At 44.3% G+C, this 20,846-nt stretch overlaps 1 protein-coding gene across 3 annotated transcripts in view; it reads left to right on the plus strand.

Annotated features, from left to right (window-relative positions):
* GPR143 (G protein-coupled receptor 143) overlaps positions 1 to 20,846 on the plus strand; it is a 56,344-nt gene that overhangs the window by 26,174 nt on the left and 9,324 nt on the right. For all 3 annotated transcript variants that reach the window (XM_054008109.1, XM_054008128.1, XM_054008117.1), the window contains exons 8-9: positions 156 to 273; positions 3,196 to 3,448. In XM_054008109.1, the coding sequence (XP_053864084.1) occupies positions 156 to 273; positions 3,196 to 3,448 (371 nt within the window). The remainder of the gene's footprint in view (positions 1 to 155; positions 274 to 3,195; positions 3,449 to 20,846) is intronic.

Consider the following 20,846-nt stretch of genomic DNA (forward strand, 5'->3'; position numbering starts at 1 on the left):
CCTGCTGCTCCTTCATATTGTTGGCTACAAGCTTTAAAAAACAGACTTCTCCCTCTCCCTGCCAACAATCACCACAATTACGCTTTGGTAACAAAACCACTGTATATACAAACAAATCTGTCTTTTTCTTTTCATCCTCTTTATCCCTGCAACAGCTGGTTACCGAATATCATCAATGAGAGCCTGTTGTTCTACCTTGAAATGCAGCCAGATATCAATGGAAGCCCCCTGAAAAATGTTAGAAATGCTGCTCTGATCACATGGATTATAATGGTAGGTCAACCATGATTTTTATTAGTCTTGGAAGTAGCTTCTGTATGACAGGCAGCAGCACCAATGTAATGAGTGTTTATTTCTTTCAAAATATAATCTCCCCTCGATACAAAAAAATAAATAAATGGGAGAACATTTTCAAAATTACAGGAACTATTCTTCATATGAAACTCTGCAAGAAGAACTAAGGGATAAATTTTGCCCTGACTGATCCTCTGTGCATCCCTACTGAAGTCAAGGTGATTCATTCATTTTAAAAACCAGAAAGAACCGTTATGATCATCTACTGTGTCTTCCTGAATAACAGACTACAGAGTTTTCACCAGTGATTCCTGAATACAGGCTAACAACTTGGGTGCTTACTAACAATTTCAGCCTGTATTTGTAACTAACATTATTTTCTTTGCTCTTTAAAGCCGCTATGTAGAAAACATCTGTATATACAAGAGAAAAATATATTGCTCTTTTAGAGCAATGATCCAAAATATTGTAGGAACACTACTAAAGTATTTTGGACCATTACTGGACTGTAATTTCCCTATCACCCCATAAGCGTAATGTTCCTGGAATAGTCAAAAGAGAATATTCTGGAGCTGATGATGCAGGTAGCTTCTTTGGGGAGATCTTAAATATCTGCAAAGCCTCTTAGTAAAAACACGCTCTTTGTTTTTCTTTTTGAAATGACAGAAAAATTTTCTAGAGGAGGGTCAAGGGTATATTTGGATGAGAGTTTTAATTAAGTGAACATTAAACACATGAAAGGCACTAAAACTCTTTTAGTTGGAGTTATGGCATAGCTCTAGCTGTGAATAATTCCCTCCCTTCCCACTTTCTGGGAAACTTATAGATATTTATAGAATTTGAGGCCAAAAGAGCCCATTCGATCATCTAGTCTGACCTCCTGTATAGATTCATAGATTCATAGATTCTAGGACTGGAAGGGACCTCGAGAGGTCATCGAGTCCAGTCCCCTGCCCGCATGGCAGGACCAAATACTGTCTAGACATCCCTGATAGACATTTATCTAACCTACTCTTAAATATCTTCAGAGATGGAGATTCCACAACCTCCCTAGGCAATTTATTCCAGTGTTTAACCACCCTGACAGTTAGGAACTTTTTCCTAATGTCCAACCTAGACCTCCCTTGCTGCAGTTTAAACCCACTGCTTCTGGTTCTATCCTTAGAGGCTAAGGTGAACAAGTTTTCTCCCTCCTCCTTATGACACCCTTTTAGATACCTGAAAACTGCTACCATGTCCCCTCTCAGTCTTCTCTTTTCCAAACTAAACAAACCCAATTCTTTCAGCCTTCCTTCATAGGTCATGTTCTCAAGACTTTTAATCATTCTTGTTGCTCTTCACATATCACAGACCATTACATTTCACCCAGTTATCCGTGTACTGGGCCCAATAATTTGTTTGGCCAAAGCATATCTTCCAGAAAGGCATCCAGTCTTGATGTGAAGATGTCAAGAGCTGGAGAATCCACTGCTTCTCTTGCAAGTTTAACCCATGTTACCACCAATTTTTCTTCTCTTAAAATGGTCTCCTCTATTTTTGTATGTGCGCTTTGGCTACAGCCCTCTGCCCACAGAGGACTCGCCGGGGCTTCTTTACAACATTGTTTCTAAATCTACAAGTCAGTAGAGCATCAGTATTAACCTTTCAATTTTTGCAGCTGAGCCTGGCTAATGTGGCCTGAAGTATTATGGATGAACGTACATCTCCTGTGCATGGAATATTCCCCCATTCCCAGAACACACACGATACCCTGACACCTCCATCTCTGCATACCTAATTCTCTCTTTCCAGATTTTATCCTACATTAGTGTTACAAGGGATAAATTACTCCTCTTCCCACTCCCCCAGCACACCCTGCTACCCTCTGACAAGCAATCAGGCACCCCCAAGTACCTACTTCTCCATTTCCAGGTTTCATCCTGTATTAAAGGGTTAAGCGATGCCACTCACATGGTACCCCCTTCTCTCCCAAGGGCTGAACACACTCACATGACACAGCTCTCAGCTCTTGCTGGCCTGGAGGGCAAGAGGTCAAGTCTAGGAATTGAACTGTTTGTAAGCTGGCTATGAAAATAAAGTGCTGATTTCCCACGAGAAAAATAGAAACATCCGAAGCATTTACTTGCCAAATATCCAAGGAAGTGGGGACAGAGGTGATTTTTGAGAGACTGTCTCAGCTGCCCAGTTTTTTAATCCAACCAAGATGGACTTGTTCATGAGTCAGCAGCAGTTACAAACCGATTGATCACTGTTTAAGAACTTGGTTATCTGTGAGTGGCTGCTCTCAGTATGTTTGGCTCTGCTTTCACTGAAAAATTGCTCATGCAAAATAAAATTCATAAGACACAGTGGAGACTGTTAAAGCACAGTGAGGGCCATATTTATCCCTGATACAACTCCATTGAGTAGCTGAAGTCAAACCAGGCAAGCATTTGACCCCTTGTGTTCTCAGAGTTATTGTGTACCAGAACAAGGGCTTTGGTTTCTTTCCTGGATTTGTTTGTGACTAGAAGAAACATAACATGTACTTTCATCTGGATGCAGATGGGTGAGTTTTACAACATCTCTCAAGGCAGCAATTGTTCACTGTGAAGAAAATCTGTATGTCTACACTGCAATAAAAGACCCATGGCCAGCTGACTTGGGCTTGTGGGGTGTGGGCTATGGGGCTATCTCAGAACCCAGGCTCTGGCCTGGTCCCTAATGTCTATGCTGCAATTGTATTGCCAGCAGCCCTGCAAGCCCAAATTAGCTGACCCAGGCTTTGAGACTTGGTGTCGTGAATTTTTTTTTGCCGCGTAGATGTAGCCTTAATGCACAGGAATGGTTTCACTGTACTTGAAATTCACCACTCTGTTGATTTTAATTCCCATTGCAATTCTCCTTTCTTGTCTCTTCCAGGGAGTGCTGAATCCAATGCAAGGCTTTCTCTTCACACTCACTTTTTATGGCTGGACCGGGTGGAAACTGAACCTCAAGTGGCAAAAGAGAGAAATACCATGGGAATCAATGTCCACATCAGCTGTTGCTGACAATGGCTACCCTTCTGCCATTGGCTCCTCTGTGAACTACCAAAGCAACATCCACGACTCGAAGAAGACAACAGCAGCCAGCAGCCAGCAGACCGACGAGGCCTTAAGCATGCTGTCTGAAGGTAACACTACCAATGATGACAGGTTATCCAGAAACTCTCCTATCTACCAGGGCTGGTAGTTTGCATCTGCATAAAGCTTAATGTTACCTCTCCCATTGCCATGACCCTTGATTAACCACTGCATGGAGTGCATCACTATTTGCTCCAGGGTTTGGTTGGGGCCTTGTCATCTGTCACATCCTATATATTTCCTGGAGGCATAAATGATAACTTATGTCTTCAGTCCTCTTGTAGGGAGCGTGGGAGAAGATGATACTGTTTGATGAATGCCTGATTGCTTTCCATTGTGTTGGCAGCAGTCTCTTCGAAGCTCAATGTTTCTTAATTAACCTCATTGATTTCTTTTTGTACATTTTTGTTTTAACCTCTCTTGCCACCTGTACTTCAGCAGAATATTCTTTTGTTTAATAAACAAATTACTATTGTGTTGGGTTTTTCTAACTCTGGCCCCTTGCCTGACTTTCCAGAGATGCAGCTCTATATCTGGAATTCTATCACTAGGATTGTAGGGATGCAAAATTGTCATCCTTAAAACAATGGTCAAATGTTGGAAAGACACAACTGTGACACAGATATGGATTTGCATTGTTTGCATATAGAACCCTGCTTAATAACTCTTCTTTTACCCTGCCCATTTGAATTTTAGGGGATATTTAAGTGTGCTTTTATCTAAATGCGGTTGCAATTAATAGGAATATAGTCTTTTAGTACAGTGCAGTCTGGTATTTATACCATTAAGGGATGCAGGGTATAATTTTTAGTCATCTAAATGACTTTGGTGCCTAAATCTCATCAAAAGACAGTGAAATGTAACCTGCAGTCCTTTCTCTGAGGAATGTTCTATTTTATATCCTGGTTTACTGAACTCAAGGGAATTCAAACAACAATATTTATTTCCTTCCCTAATTACTGTGCTCAGCACTGTGGCGTCTAAGCACCTGTGCCCAAATACTTGTTAAAACAGGATGATCGTTAACTAGCAATTGGGGCTCAGTCTACAGTGCTTATGCATGGTTTAAACAAGGGTAACCTAGGTTACAGTGTGGTTTGACAAGCCTATACTGACCAGCCCAAACTGATCACCCGTTTTAAAAAACATGCTAGTCCTGGCATAGGTTAGAACAAATCTTTAAGTCAATTCAAACAATTTTGTACTGGCTGTCCAAACTGTGTTATAACTGGTTCTGGTACAACCATGTTTAAGCATAAATAGATTGTCAAATCCCATGGAAACCCTGTGTAACTTTTTTTAAATTAAAGAGTAGAATGATAACAGCCATACTGCTCAGAGTTCCAGGAAGGTCAGAGAACCAGGTGCAGCTGGAGTTAAAAAAACAATTGATCTTACGATAATCAATAAAAAGGTGATACAGTAAATCGATAAATGCTGGGATTGATCTTTAAAGAGCTGCAGTTGCTTTGTAGAAAACCTTTAAAATCACAGTCTTTAAAAACAATCATGTCTATCTTTTTTCCTCCCCACCCCCACACCTTTTCTTTTGGTTGGTTGGTTGGTTACTAGGGCCATTTGCATGTAACAGGATATTTTATTGTGTAAGAATTAATTTCCTCTGCTCCAGAAGTCCTTATCCTTTGTTTGTAAAACTGGTCATTTCCACTGACGCTAATAGTGATGTCACAGACAGAGGATGAAGATTTCTGGAGCAGATTTAAATGAATCTTTACAAAATAAAGATCCTGTTTTCATGTAAGTCCAAGTAATTTTTAGGAGCAGAAAGAAAACAAGACTATTACAGGTAGAGAGAATTGTTGTTAATCTTCTCTCAGATGCTACTGTCGTGGGCAGCAGCACAAACCCCTAAAATAAACAAACGGATCATGCCTTCAAAGGCACAGCCATGTGCTGAGGATGGATTTGCAAAGTGACAGTTTGTAGTGAGAAGCCCTAGAAGTCTGGTTAACTAACCCAGCATTCCTTCTTCTGCTCCAATGCATCAGAGTTGCCGAGCACATCTGAAAGGGGAAAATGACCACTTCACAGTCCCTTCCCCTTGTACTCCGCAGCCTGGCTGTACCCCATTTGGGGAGACTAGTGCCACGGCTGACCCTGAGCAAAGAACAATGGCTCTGCTCCCCACTTACAATGTGGTTAACACCTGTGCAAGATCCCGTTACTCTCTCGCCCTCCCACTTCCTTCATCCACAAAAAGCTGGCCATAATCTGCCCCAAAAAGTTTTTCAAAATCAGACTTGAGAGCTGAGTGGTGCTTTAACACATTGCCAGTCTGTGCAGGATATTATCATAAGACAACCAAACCCAAACCTTTCATGAAAGCCTCTTGCTGCTCTGACAACACTGGCTTCCATGACTAGGCTAATTTTGGTGCCTTGTGACATACATATACTGTATGCTGGGGGTAAAGCAACAGTGATTTTTAATTTAAAAAGAAACTTAATGGTGAGGAAAGTGTTACCACTCCTTCAATTCCTGTGGCATGTGTACTTGAGCTATTCCTCCTTTGTTCAAAAACGGAAGGGTAACTGTGTGTCCTGCACATTTGTACCCAGTCAACATTCAATTTTACTGCATGTGTAACACTGACAGACCCCGGTCATTGGCATCGAACCGGCAACCTCTGGAACTTAGTGCATGAGCCTCTACTGCATGAGCTAAAAGCCATGCTCTACATGGCTATTGGCTAAGGCTGTAGAGCAAACTCATTTAACTCTTTCTAAATGGTCTCGGTGCCACTAGATGGGACAGAACATCACACCCAGAAGGTGTGTGGGTTACACAAGAGACCATAAGAAAATAGCTCTCCTTCCCTTACCATGCACCAGATCAGTTTGTTACAAGCAAAGTGTTGCATTAACTTACCTTAGCCTTCTGCAGGTATTTGATTTACGTATTTAGAAGAGGAAAGTCTTCAGTAAGATACACTTACGTTTGGAAAGGCATAACTATTCATGTAAAACAATAGATCATTGTAGCTATTAAAAATATGTAGTTAAAAGGAAATTCAAAGGTAACATTAACAACAAATGTTTGAGAGTCAGGAAGCTAGAATGTGGGACCAGTAGTGTAAAACACCTACCTCCCAGCAAGTCAGGAAATACAGCTATGTTTTAACACCAACCTGAACTCTGTTTATCCACTCTCAGTGGGTAGGAGACCCCCTTCTAGTTATCACATGACAAGGAATTTTCTTCCCCATTTTGTAGATGAATTACAGTTGTATGGTCTTGGATTTTATGATGGTAAATCATACAGCCAGACTATATCGGGTAGGGGGTTATCTGAAGCTCAATTTGGGAACATACTGGGAGTCTTTACAGGTTGAATGTGGAAATATTTATTGCTAGCCTATGTCTAGAGTGTTCGGTCTCAAATTAGTATTGGGAAGGTGGCTCAGGGAGAGTGGAGACAGAATCCAATCCACAGTAGGACAGTAGCCTGAGTCAGGGTCTTGTGGAACATACATGAGATGTAGCTTCTGCCATAGACCATGTCGGGGCAGGACAGTCTGGGCTCTAATTAATAGTAATATCTACAGTTTACTGGCCAGTCCACACTTTTCTCTGGGACAGTGAGGTGTCCGTGACTCACAGCTGAAAGGTAGATGTGAGATGGTGATCAGGTCATGGGCAGAATTACTGAGCACTTATACATTCAAAACAATTGTCCAGCAAGTTACATTCAGCTCAGATAACATGGGTTAGGGACATACCCATTATTAATTGTACATGATCATATTTTGCACACATTCAGCTACATGAATACTTGAAGAAATAACATTGTAAAATATATAAATAATATAACAAAGCTAGAACATAATTTTGAATAAAACCATTAATGCAATGGAATCCTCATGATATAAGTATTTGTGCATAATGGTAAGTGATTAAACTAAGTATGTTCCAAAAGCTATACGACAGTAAGAAGCTGGATTGTTAAACACAAACACACAATATATGTTCTCTGCACAAACTTGACATTTGGTTTTAGGTTGTGTTAATTATAACAGTAAAATGTAAACTGTCAGGAACACAATGTGTCTTATCCCCTGCTACCATAGGATGCATTTTTCCAGACCAGCCTGAATTTATCCATCAGAGTAGAGTGGGGCTACATTTTGCCCAGCCAGTTTTATACATTTAATTAGTATTCAATCTGGGCAGATGTTCATGCTAATTGCATGGCTGAAATGCGAAGAGGTAAAGTTCTTGCACACCAAAGCTACACATTTGAGGTTCCCCTAGCTGTCAAATGTTTAAGTGTTCTGTACATCTCTAACTAAATCCTTCCTCTGATCTCCCTGATTATATATACTGAAGAGGCATTAGAATCTAAAAGGCTTAGCATGGCTTTAGTCTAGGATGCCTACTTCTTCTGCCATACAACAAGTACTCCTGAAGGCAGCATAATATGTATGTGAGGAGAGGGGCGTCATCTTCCAAGATTCAGTTGACCTTGACAAGGGAAGGGTTTATCAAGATCAAATATACAGCAGTTACACATGGGGATGCCTAGGGCAAAGGGTGGATAAGGTAACCTCATGTTGGGAAAGTCCGGATGAATCCGGATGGTGGTTTGGTCATTCACCTGTTAAAGAGCATGACTATATATACATATATGTACAGGATGATTGTTGGGGAAGCACTAGGTTTGCTGGAAACAAGCTGTTGAGTACTGTCAAACCCCTGGAGGCATTTGTTTATTTTGTCTCCCAATTACTGCTCCCCTAGAATGTTGCCAGTTGTATAAACATATAACTCCCAAACTCTGTAGGTATGGATCACACACATTTCTGTTTACACAGAAAGAAAGCTGCACTCATTCGAGTGTCTGTGGGTCACATTTTCAAAAGACTCCTTCAGCAGGAGTTCTGAGACATGAGAAAATTCACCGATTGACTAAGTTTACATTAAAAAACAAACAAACAATCTCCACTGTGAAACTAACTGATCCCCGGCCCTAGGCCCACCTGCTTGCATGCTGGTACTGTAGAGATTGGAAGGACTCCTAGAAAGATCAGACTCTTAACTACAAAGAAAAACACTGTAACATCATCAAGACCCACAGCAGTCACCTGGTTTAGAATGTTTTCCTAGCCTTAATCCTAACCATGCCCCCTGCCAGGCATGTTTAAACCTGTCATTGCTAGGAGACTTGCTGTTTGGTAAATTGACACAGAAGATCAACTGCAAGTAGGGAGCAACAAGTGTTAAGACTTTTTTTTCTTTGTTGTTCAAATGAAGCCCCTTAGAGGACATTTCACATCTGATAGCATCATTAGTGTTCAAAGGCAGATGGAATGCATGAGATCACCAAAACACAGATAGAGATAGCCCTGTGAAATTTGGTCAAACAAAATACAATAGAAACTGCAGCAAGAACAAAAGTGTGGTAATTCAAGTGAAGAAAAGCATGTGTTTCTAATGAATACTGCAGAAAATGAACACAAACACATTTATTATTTGGAGGTAGCGATGGACCCAAGCTACAAAGCTCAGATCTGGATCCTGATCTGAACTTCTTCAATGGTTGGAGTCCAGGAATTGGGCCAGGGTTCTGTACGCTGAGAAGATAGAAAATTTATTCTGTACTTCTCCATCATGAATGAGTCAATTGGTAATGAAACAAAACTGATTTGATTTGCATGTCACTGTGTGTCTTCAAGTTACTATGTGCTAAGCAACAGCTAAGACATTAAGGCCCCATCTACACTGGCAAGTTTGTGCGCAGTAAAGCAGCTTTGAGCGCTTTACTCCCAAGGTGTACACACTGCCAAGCCACTTAGTGTGCAGAAACTGCGCAGATGCAGCGCTAGAGCTTTCTGCGCCAGGGCTACAGCACTGTGGTGCCAGTGTAGACACCGTGGTGATTACAGCGCTGCAATTGGCCTCCAGGAAGTGTCCCACAATGCCTGTTCTCAGCTCTCTGGTCATCGGTTTGAACTGTACCACCCTGCCTTCAGGTGACCAACTGCTAGCCCCACCCCATGCATTCCTTTGCAAATTTGAAAGTCCCCTTCCTGTTTGCTTGGTGATGCGTGCAGCGGTCTCAGCGCATCTTTCCAGGTGGCCATGCCTGCTCCACACACCAGGCAATTCCGTGTTTGGAGTAATGCTGAGCTGCTGGACCTCATCGACGTTTGGGGAGAGGAGGCAGTGCAGTCACAGCTGCACTCCAGCCATCAGAATTATGATACCTACGGACAGATTTCTAGATGCACTTTGAACCTGAAAGGGGGCCATGACCGGGACACACTGCAGTGCAGGGTCAAAGTGAAGGAGCTGTGGAACGCCTACCACAAAGCGCGGGAGGCAAACCACCGCTCCGATGCTGCGCCCATGAGCTGCCGGTTCTACAAAGAGCTGGACATGATACTCGGTGGCAACCCCACCTCCACTGCAAAAGACCCTGTGGAAACTTCATTGGCTTGTGTGCCAGTCAAGAGTGGACTGAGCCAGGAGGAGGCAATCTTGGATGAAGAGGGGGAGGGGGACCCAGAGACAGAGGATGACTCAGAGGCCAGAGATGCATGCAGTCAGGAACTCTCTTCTACCCTGGAGGAGCCTACCCAGTCGGAGCTTGGCAAAGCACAAACAGGAGAGAAGGTCCCTGGTAAGTGGATCTAATTTGGAATTGCTGAAGCGAGTTGTTGGGGGCAGGAGGGTTGCAGAAAGCAGGCTTTTCTCCCAGCTCATGCCTAGTTTGAGCAGTGGAACAGGCTGTTGATACATTCCCTCACTTCACGGGAATCTGCCTCAGAGATCTCCAGGAAACTCTCGTGGAGATACTGAGAAATCCGCTGCCACAGGTTCCTCAGCAGAGCTGCTTTGTTTTGTCCATTAATGGTAACTTTCCCGCGCCACTTTGCCTTGACGGGTTGGGAGACCATTGCTTCACACAGGCTAGCTGCATAAGCATCAGGGTGGAAGTCGCAGGCTTGGAGAAGACCCTCCCTTTATTCCCTGCTCACCCTCAGTAGCGAGATATCTTCCATAATAATCATCTCCTGTGGAAAGTGTGGGGACAGGAATGATTATTAGGACCCCCTACAGTGCTGGTTCTCCCCAAGAGCCATGTGCCCAGTGTACAGCAGGGTCCGGGAAGAGTGATTTTCCCTGCCCCTGTGACTACTCACCATTTTGGGGGTCTTGTGTCTCATGTGTGCTTGCCTGGGGTCAGCCAGTTAGTGACAGGTGTGTGAGTACTGGCTGTGTTTTAACTCACTGAATCAGTGTTGTCTGTGTTGCAAACAATACTGCTTCTGTAAAATGTTGCGTTTAAACTTCACAGAGGTGAGCTTGGGAGCAGAACTCCCTCTTTGTTATCAGCGGCAGAACGGTTGCACAGAATTAGAAATCATCCAAGAACAACTAAGGAGGACTTTATGCGTGAGGTTATGATGCACTCCGCTGCCGAGAAAAAAGAATTGAAGGAGTGGTGGGACAGCAAGAAGAGGGACTGAAAGGAGAATGCGGCACACCAGAAAGAAGCCGCAGAGTGGCTCTTAACAGTTATGGAGCGCCAAGCAGACACGCTCCAGGTGATACTAGCTCTTCAAACCGAGCAGCTCTGCGCCCGCCCTCCCCTGCAGCGGCTGTCGCAAAACTGTTTCCCATGCATCCCCCCTACACTGCCAACACACTCTTATCAACCTCCTGCCTCCACTCTCTACCCGCAGCATTCCACTCCTCCCCCTCACAGTCCAGCAGTGTGGAGTCCCAGTACTCACTGCAATCAACACCCATCCCTCTGCAGTTTGGCTCTGCTGAAGTTCAGCACCCACTGCAACATACTCCAAAGGAGATTGGTTGGGTATGATCCCTGGACATACACAAATCTGTAGCCATCCCGGGACCCCTCCTCCTCTTGAGACCTTCCCTTCCCCCCATCCCCCTCCCTGCTGATGATTTTTTTCATTTGACTCTCTCCTCTGGTGGTTGTCTTTCAATAAAATAATTGTGTTTGTTTGAAAGCAATCTTTATTCTATTAAGTGAAAGCAAAAAGAGCACTGCAAAGCAACATACAATTATGTTAAGGCCCCTTCTTGCATCATGTGCACCAATCACCTCCTAGCATTACAAGCACTGCAATCCCGAGTAACAAATATTAGTGGCTTTCAGCTTCAGATTGCTGCCTCAAAGCATCCCTGATCCTTATGGCCCTGTGCTGTGCCCCTCTAATAGCCCTGGTCTCCGGCTGTTCAAACTCAGCCTCCAGGTGCTGAGCCTCTGTGGTCCAGTGAAGCTTTCACCCTCCCCTTCACAAATATTATGGAGCGTACAGCACGTGGCTACAAGCATGGGAATATTGTCACTGTCCAGGTCCAGCTTCCCATAAAGGCATCACCAGTGGGCTTTTAAACGGCCAAATGCACACTCCACAGTCATTCTGCACTTGCGCAGCCTGTTGAACCGCTCCTTGCTGCTGTCAAGTTGCCCCATGTATGGCTTCATAAGCCACAGCATTAAGGGGTAGGTGCAGTCTCCTAGGATCACAATGAGCATTTTGACTTCCCCCACAGTGATCTTCTTGCAGCTTCTTGAAGAGGCCAGTGTTCCAAAAGATGCATGCATCATGCACCTTTCTGGACCAGCCTGCCTTAAAATCTGTGAAACGCCCATAGTGATCCACAAGCACCTGGAGAACCATTAAGAAATACCCCTTGCGATTAATATACTTGGTGGCTAGGTGGTCTGGTGCCAGAATTGGAATGTGTGTGCAATCGATCGCCCCTCTGCAGTTAGGGAAGCCCATTTGTGCAAAGCCATCCACAATGTCACGCACGTTGCCCAGAGTCACGGTCTTTTGGAGCAGGATGCGATTAATGCTCCTGCACACTTCCATCAACACGACTCCAACGGTCGACTTTCCCACTCCGAACTGATTAGCAACCGATCGGTAGCAGTCTGGAGTAGCCAGCTTCCACAGTGCAATCTCCACGCGCTTCTCCAACAGCAAGGCAACTCTCATTCTCATGTCCTTGCACTGCAGGGCTGGGGCGAGCTCATCACACAGTCCCATGAATGTGGTTTTCTGCATGCGAAAGTTCTGCAGCCACTGCTCATCATCCCAGACATGCATCACGATGTGATCCCACCACTCAGTGCTTGTTTCCTGAGCCCAAAAGCGGCGTTTCACTGTAGTCAGCACCTCCATGAATGCCACAAGCAACCTTGTGTTGTAACTACTACACGTGGCGAGATCAATGTCACACTCCTCTTGACTTTGTAGTTTAAGGAATAACTCTACTGTCACTCGTGACAGGTTGGTCAGTGCAAGCAGCATACTAGTCAACAGCTCGGGATCCATTCCTGCAGCCCGAAAGAGGCAGGGCAGGGCACACAGTACACAAACCGTTGAAAGATGGTGCCAAATGCGGACGGAAGAACAGGGATTGCTGGGATGCAAAGCAATGCATCATGGGGCATTGGGACAGGACCCAGGATGCCCCATGACCCCTTCCGCCTTCCCACAAGTCTTAGCGACAAACGAGAAAAGGTGCTCTGTGGGATAGCTGCCCAGAGTGCATCGCTCTCAATAGTGCTGCAAGTGCCGCAAGTGTGAATATGCTATTGCGCAGGCAGTTGTCAGTGTGAACACACAACAGCGGTTTTCCTTCGGCACTCTCTGAGCGGCGCTGTAATTGCCAGTGCTGTAACTTTGCAAGTGTAGATGTGCCCTAAAACTCAGTGAGTTGAGTCAGCTGATCACGGTGTGATCATAACACTCTGTTGGATGTATTTTCTTTTTCATCTGTGTATAGCCAGCTTGTGATTTGGCTCAATTTTGGCTTGACTCTGCCTTCAGCAAGACCAAGTCTAACTCCCTGTTTAAGAGGCATAAGAAGACTAGAATTGGAATAAGAGATGAAGATGCAGATGTATTGAGTTCAAGAGCTACTGGAAAAAGATGCCTGTTACTCTTCTATGCTACAATAGGTGCCTTCTCTACCCATATGAAATAGTATGATTACTTTTAGGAGAAGGTATAATATATGCTGGAAATAGGACCAACATTTAAGTGTGGAAAGTGACCTGCTTGTGAAAGTACTCTGGGTTGAGAGGAAGGAGAAAAGGCTACATAAAGGTCTCAGAGCTGCAGGCTGAAGTGAATGTGACAAATGTTTAGAAAACAAGAATGCTTGCCATGAAAAGATTTTTTTATATATATATATGTAAATAAAACAGAGAGAATGCATTCCCTCTTTGGGAAGTTATGTGTTTAGAGTCAGGAAACAAATATTTTAGCATGGGGACTTTCCCTAAAGGCTTGTCTACATAACTAGTTAGTGCATGGCAAGCCAGGGTGTGAATGTAGAGCACACTAGCTTGCTGGCACTAACTGGCTATGTGGGCCCTCCTAGTGTGCACTCAAGGTTCCACAGTGAATTGTAATGTCCTCCCTTCCTGATACAGTGGCTTCCACTAGGGTGAAATGACATTCCTGGTATCTAGGTACAGATAGCAATAGAGTTAAACAGACCGCTACTGGAATGTTTTGTTCAGTTATGGTGTCAACAAATCAAGAAGGATGTTAAGAAATCGGAGAGGGTTCAGAGAAGAGCCACAAGAATGATTAAAGAATCAGAAAACATGCTTTATAGTGAGACTCAAGGAGTTTAATCTATTTAGTTCAACAAAGAGAAGATTAAGGGGTGACTTGATCATAGTTTATAAGTATCTACATTGGGAACAAAAATTTGATAATGGGTTCTTCAGTCCAGCAGACAAAGGTGGAACAAGATCCGATGGCTGGAAGTTGAAGCTAGAGAAATTCAGACTGGAAATAAGGCACAAATGTATTTATTTTAAAGTAATTAACCATTGGAGCAATTTATCAAGGGTTGTGATAGATCTCCATCATGAGCAATTTTTAAATCAAGACTGATGTTTTGCTAAAATATGTAGTCTAATTCAAACAGAAATGAACTCAGGGAAGTTCTATGGCCTGTGTTGTAGAGGAGATCAGACTAGATGATCACAGTATTCAAGCCTATCTTTATAATCTATTAATCTAAAATAACAATAAAAATAAACATGATTGTGTCTGTGAGGTTGTTGAGTCAGAATATTCAGTGGGTTTTAGTACAACTTTGTGATCACATTGAATCATAAAGTACTGTAAAATGGAATGCTTAGTAGTAGATTGGTTGACATTACCTGATCTTTTGCAGTTCCTTAGCAAAAGTAGATGAATTATCCAACTATACATCAATGGCTTCTCTCCTGCAACCAGAGGTGACGTGTGGGGGGCAGGGAGGGACACGTTTCCACTCCCCCCACCCCCCAGATTTCTGCCAGGGTTTGCCAGCCAGGTGCCCCACTCTGTGAGGCAGCTCCTGGAGCTGTGCCCAGGGGAGAGGGAGCAGCAAACAGCTGGGAGCTGCGAGTCAAGCTGTTTTGGGAGGGGACAAACCTTTAAATTATGCCCCTCCCCCCAATGTCAGGAGGTACCAGTCATCTCTGCACAGATTCCATCTTGCCATTAGGCTAGGAAGGAGCTCATCCTAACACTGCTCTTAAGGAAAAGTTTGAGAAAAGAACGCAGCTTTGCCAAGAGGCATTGCACAGGAGCATTCAGAATACACGTATCCATTTGGTTTGGGTAAACAGGAAGAAGACTTTTCATATAGGACAGAGGAGTGCAGGATTGGGTTGGTTCAAGAGAATGGATTATTGAGATCTTCAGCCCCTAAAAGGGTGGTATGAATCCAAATCCAGGTCAGTAATGGTCTAAAGCAATTGTCCTCCAATGGCATTTTGGTGACCTCTGTGAAATTAGTTTGTGGCCTTAGCCTAGTTCCCAGATCACAGGTATCAACTTCACAAAAATGACCACTGCAGAGGTAATCCATTTTCATCTTTATTGAAAGTTTCAGCAGAGGTCAAGAATTGAAAAGACATGGAGTCTGATCTACACTCTAACTCTTGTGCAGTTGGCCCTTTGGGTCAGGGATTAGGCCCACTAGAAGGGAAAAATTGGCTATACCTGCTCTGCAGATAATTAGAACAGTCTCCAAGATGTTAATTTGGGAACTTCATGAGCACTAAATTCATTTAAAGAAACAGGAGATAAGGTTGCTTTGCTCTGGGTCACATGGGAGAAGCTGACTGACAATCATTAGAATTAAGGGGAATTCCTAGTGGTTCCAACTGGAAGTATTTAATTGTTATGAAGTCTTGGAGGTTTGCATTCTGTTAACAAAGCTAATGTTCCTAACATCCATTTGTGCCTCTCTCTCATCTGAATGGAAATCACTCTCTTACTTACATTCCCAAGTTAAAGTATGGTATTCCGTTAGCGTGAGTAAAACCTCAAACCACAACAGACTTAGATACATAAGATGGATTACACCAGGATGAATTTGGCCCAGGGAGAAAGGAAATGATTTAGCCTTTCATGGCCAATGGTAAAAATAATGATTAAAACAAAACTTGGTTTGATTTAGAAATTATATCGATTGCAGGTAACTGTCAATAAAAATAAACCCAAGAGCTTGTTTTTCTATGGTATTCAGGCAACAAACAATACTGTTAAGTGCCACAGAAAGGTTTATTTCAAGTTTTGTGTATGAAAGGAGCCTCCATCTTCCATTTATAAATGTGAAGATCTAGTTAAACATGAACTAGAGAGTTAGTTTGCAAGATGCTGCTGCCCTCCTTTTTGGTGGCCAAAGAGGAAATGTTATCATGCCCTTCACCCCACAAAACATGTTTTTTGCTAGGACTTTAGCAGTAGGAATATTGTTGCAACTCCAATGCCACAGTTAAGTTATCTAGTAGTAGGAAATACAACAAAACAGAGCACTTTTACAGTGGGAATCTTCCAGTGGCTGGATTAATTGACTTCAGAACTACTTTGCACTACTCAGGTGGCATGTGCTGGATAATGGGGCTGATGGTATTTTGAGAATGTAGGAGTACCTTTAATGCTTACCTAAAGAGAGTATTTCCTTTGGGTAAAATTTACCTCACCTCAAAGCATGGATTAATGGGCTTTGAGCAGGAGAAGTGTGAACATAAGAACAGCCATGCTGGGGCAGACCAATGGTCCATCTAGCCCAGTATCCTGCCTTCCAAATGTGGCCAATGACAGATGTGTCAGAGGAAATGAACAGAACATGGCAATTATCTAGTGATCCATTCCCTGTTGTTCACTCCCAGTTTCTGCCAGTTAGAGGCTTAGGACACCCAGCGCATGGGGTTGCATCCTTGATCATCTTAGGTAATAGCCATTGATGGACTTATCCTCCATGAACTTATCTAACTCTTTTCTGAACCAGTTATAGTGTGTGGGTTTTGAAAGGTAATGCCTCATCTCAGTCTGTGGGTGGGGAACTGTGGAACTCTGGATCCATTATTCCAAATCCCAGGCTTCAGGTAGTAGAGACCATAACATCTATCCATCCCCTAGAGTTGGACTTGTAGCCATTGGATCCACAAACACAGTCAATCTCCAATCCCCCATCTCTAGGTCAACCTCCTATTCTAGCTTCTTGCTCCCTTTCTTGTCTTCTCTGGCCTATTTGAAGCTGGTGCAGAATCTAGCACTGATATGTACAGGGTGTGGACAAAGGCCCCTGTACATCTGTTCTGCAGCATCCTGAGAAACCATGGAAATGTGTAAAGAACCTCTCTCTCTCTCTCTCTCTCTAAAAATAAGGTAGCATTTTAAAATCATTTAGTTCTGAGAAGTTTTGTTCAAGAAGCATAAAGAATAAATTCCATCATACCTGCACTAGTTGAAGTGTTCTTGTCCTACCTCTCACACTCCCAAGTAGTACCAGAACTAACAACAATATCTGAACCTAGGTGGACATTAATTTCAGCTAGGGAAATGTACAAGCAACTGGCTGCAATGCTCTGTAGCCTACTACAGCAGATCTTGTGTGAACTTTCTTTTAAAAAGCCATCTATCTCCCTTCAGGCTACAGTGTTCAACAAAATACCACAGTTTCTGTGGAAATGTCATGAACTTCATTCCGCCCCCTCCGCCATCATGTGCCCCCATGTGACAGGGAGATCCGCATTTTTGTTGCTTTAACAAATATCTTTGCTCAAAGCACCAGAAATTATTGGCCAAAGCTCACAGACTCTCCCACAATCACATTAAGTACTCTAAGTTTAATAACTTAGCTCCCCAATAGCTCACTGGGTAAGGCAATCAACCATTTCCCTAGGAATGCAATTACACTGAAAGCAACAACGCACAGGGCAGATAAAGATAACTTTTGTTGCCCTCACATACTGTGTGTCTGAATACATAAAGCTTCTGGCCAAAGAGCTCTGTGGTCTGAAAGCTTATGTACCAAGACTCCGGGTATGTCTACACTACGGGATTAATCCGAATTTATATCATTAGAATTTTGGAAACAGATTGTATAAAGTCGAATGTATGTGGCCACACTAAGCACATTAATTCGGTGGTGTGCGTCCATTTACTGAGGCTAGCATCAATTTCCGGAGCATTGCACTGTGAGTAGCTATCCCATAGCTATCCCATAGTTCCCGCAGTCTCCTCCGCCCATTGGAATTCTGGGTTGAGATCCCAATGCCTGATGGGGCCAAAAACATTGTTGTGGGTGGTTCTGGGTATATCCTCCCCCCTCTCCAGGGAAGCAATGGCAGACAACCGTTTCGCGCCTTTTTCCTGGGTGAACAGTGCAGATGCCATACCACGGCAAGCATGGAGCCCGCTCAGCTCAAGACAGCAATCATGAACATTGTAAACACCTCGCGCGTTATCGTGCAGTTTATGCTGAACCAGAACCTGCAAAACCAGGTGGCGAGGAGTAGGCTACGGCAGCGCGGCGGCGAGAGTGATGAGGATATGGACATGGAATTCTATCAAACTGCGGGACCCGGTGCTTTGGAGATCATGCTGTTAATGAGGCAGGTTATAGCCATGGAATGCCGATTTTGGACCCGGGAAACAAGCACAGACTGGTGGGACCACATAGTGTTGCAGGTGTGGGATGATTCCCAGTGGCTGTGAAACTTTTGCATGCGTAAGGGCACTTTCTTGGAACTTTGTGACTTGCTTTCCCCTGCCCTGAAGAGCCAGAATACCAAGATGAGAGCAGCCCTCACAGTTGAGAAGCGAGTGGCGATAGTCCTGTGGAAGCTTGCAACGCCAGATAGCTACCAGTCAGTCGGGAATCAATTTGGAGTGGGCAAATCTACTGTGGGGGCTGCTGTGATGCAAGTAGCCAAAGCAATCACTGAGCTGCTGCTACGAAAGGTAGTGACTCTGGGAAATGTGCAGGTCATAGTGGATGGCTTTGCTGCAATGGGATTCCCTAACTGTGGTGGGGCGATAGATGGAACCCATATCCCTATCTTGGCACCGGAGCACCAGGGTACCCAGTACATAAACCACAAGGGGTACTTTTCAATGGTGCTGCAAACACTTGTGAATCACAAGGGACGTTTCACCAACATCAACGTGGGCTGGCCAGGAAGGGTTCATGACGCTCGCTTCTTCAGGAACACTAATCTGTTTAAATGGCTGCAGCAAGGGACTTACTTCCCGGACCAGAAAATAACCGTTGGGGATGTTGAAATGCCCATAGTTATTCTTGGGGACCCAGCCTACCCCTTAATGCCATGGCTTATGAAGCCATACACAGGCAGCCTGGACAGTAGTCAGGAGCTGTTCAACTACAGGCTGAGCAAGTGCAGAATGGTGGTAGAATGTGCATTTGGCCATTTAAAAGGTTGCTGGCGATCGTTACTGACTCGCTCAGACCTCAGCCAAACCAATATCCCCATTGTTATTGCTGCTTGCTGTGTGCTCCACAATCTCTGTGAGAGTAAGGGGGAGACCTTTATGGCGGGGTGAGAGGCTGAGGCAAATCGCCTGGCTGCTGATTATGCGCAGCCAGACACCAGGAAGCGCTGCGCATCAGAGAAGCTTTGAAAACCAGTTTCATGACTGGCCAGGCTACGGTGTGAAAGTTCTGTTTGTTGAAAACCTGCCCCCTTGATTGACTCATTCCTTGTAAGCAAACCACCCTCCCCCCTTAAATCACAGCTTGCTTTTAAAGGAAATAAAGTCACTATTGTTTAAAAATCATGTATTCTTTATTAATTGATTATAAACATAGGGAGAGAACCGACAAGGTAATCTGGGTGAGGTTTGGGAGGAGGATAGGAGGGAAGTAAAAGGCCACTGAAAAAATTCAATATAATGACAGCCTTTTGGTTGGGTTGTCCACTGGGGTGGAGTGGGAGGGTGCACAGAGCCTCCCCACCCGCGTTCTTACACGTCTGGGTGAGGAGGATATGGAACAGGGTGAGGGGGGAAGGAGCTTATACAGCGGCTGCAGCGGCAGTCTGTTATCCTGCTGCCATTCCTGAAGCTCCACCAGATGCTGGAGCATGTCTGTTTGATCATGCAGCAGCCCCAGCGTTGCAGCCTGCCACCTCTCATCTCGAGCGTCCCTCATGACCTCACACTCACTGGCATCTTTCCTGTATTTAGATACCCTGTCCTTCCACTCATTCAAATGAGCTCTTTCATTGTGGGTGCATTCCATTATTTCCAAGAACATCTCGTCTTACGTCCTCTTTCTCCGCCGCCTTATCTGAGATAGCCTTCGGGATGGAGGAGGGAGTCTTGAAAAATTTGCAGCTGCTGGAGGGAGGGTTGAAAAAAAGGAGAGACGTTTTTAAAATGATACATTTTACAGAACAATGCTTATACTCTTTCATAGTGAACAACACTATTCACATTACATAGCACATGTGATTTCAGGACAAGGTCGCATTTTCCATCTTAATATTCAGTGCCTGTGGCTTTGGTGTTAGAGATCACAGACACAGGTCCGGGCAACAGAATTCAGCTTGCATGCGGCCATGGTAAGCCATTGTCTTTCGGCTTCTGCGCCTTCCTTTCCCACATACCAAGCAAAGCCCGTTGACTGCTGCGGTTTTCCTGTTAACCTTCAGCAGCAGAAAACAAACTAACCCCCCCCCACCATCCAATTCTCTGGGGTGATCGCTTTATCCCTCCCCCCACTGCGTGGCTGGTATCAGGGAAGATCCCTGCAGAAACCAAACTAACCCCCCGCCCGCCATGAATTATCTGCGATGATTGCTGTACCCCTCCCCCCACCACGTGGCTGGTAACAGGGAAGATCCCTGCTAGCCAAACGCGAAAAGCTCAAGGCCAATTCCCCCCTCCCCCCGCCACGCTTGGCTAACTGCAGGGAAGGATTTCTTTTCAGCCACAGGCAAACAGACCAGTAGGAACGGCCACCTCTGTCCCCTTAATTAAATTCCCGTATTTCAACCAGGTTACCATGAGCGATATCACTCTCCTGAGGATTACACAGCGAGATAAAGAACGGATGCTGCTTGAATGCCAGCAAACACCAGGACCATACGCTGCCAGGCTTTGTCATGCAATGATACCAGATT

Source organism: Malaclemys terrapin, chromosome 1 (assembly GCF_027887155.1).
Source record: "Malaclemys terrapin pileata isolate rMalTer1 chromosome 1, rMalTer1.hap1, whole genome shotgun sequence".
In the NCBI taxonomy this organism is placed as follows: Eukaryota; Metazoa; Chordata; order Testudines; family Emydidae; genus Malaclemys; species Malaclemys terrapin.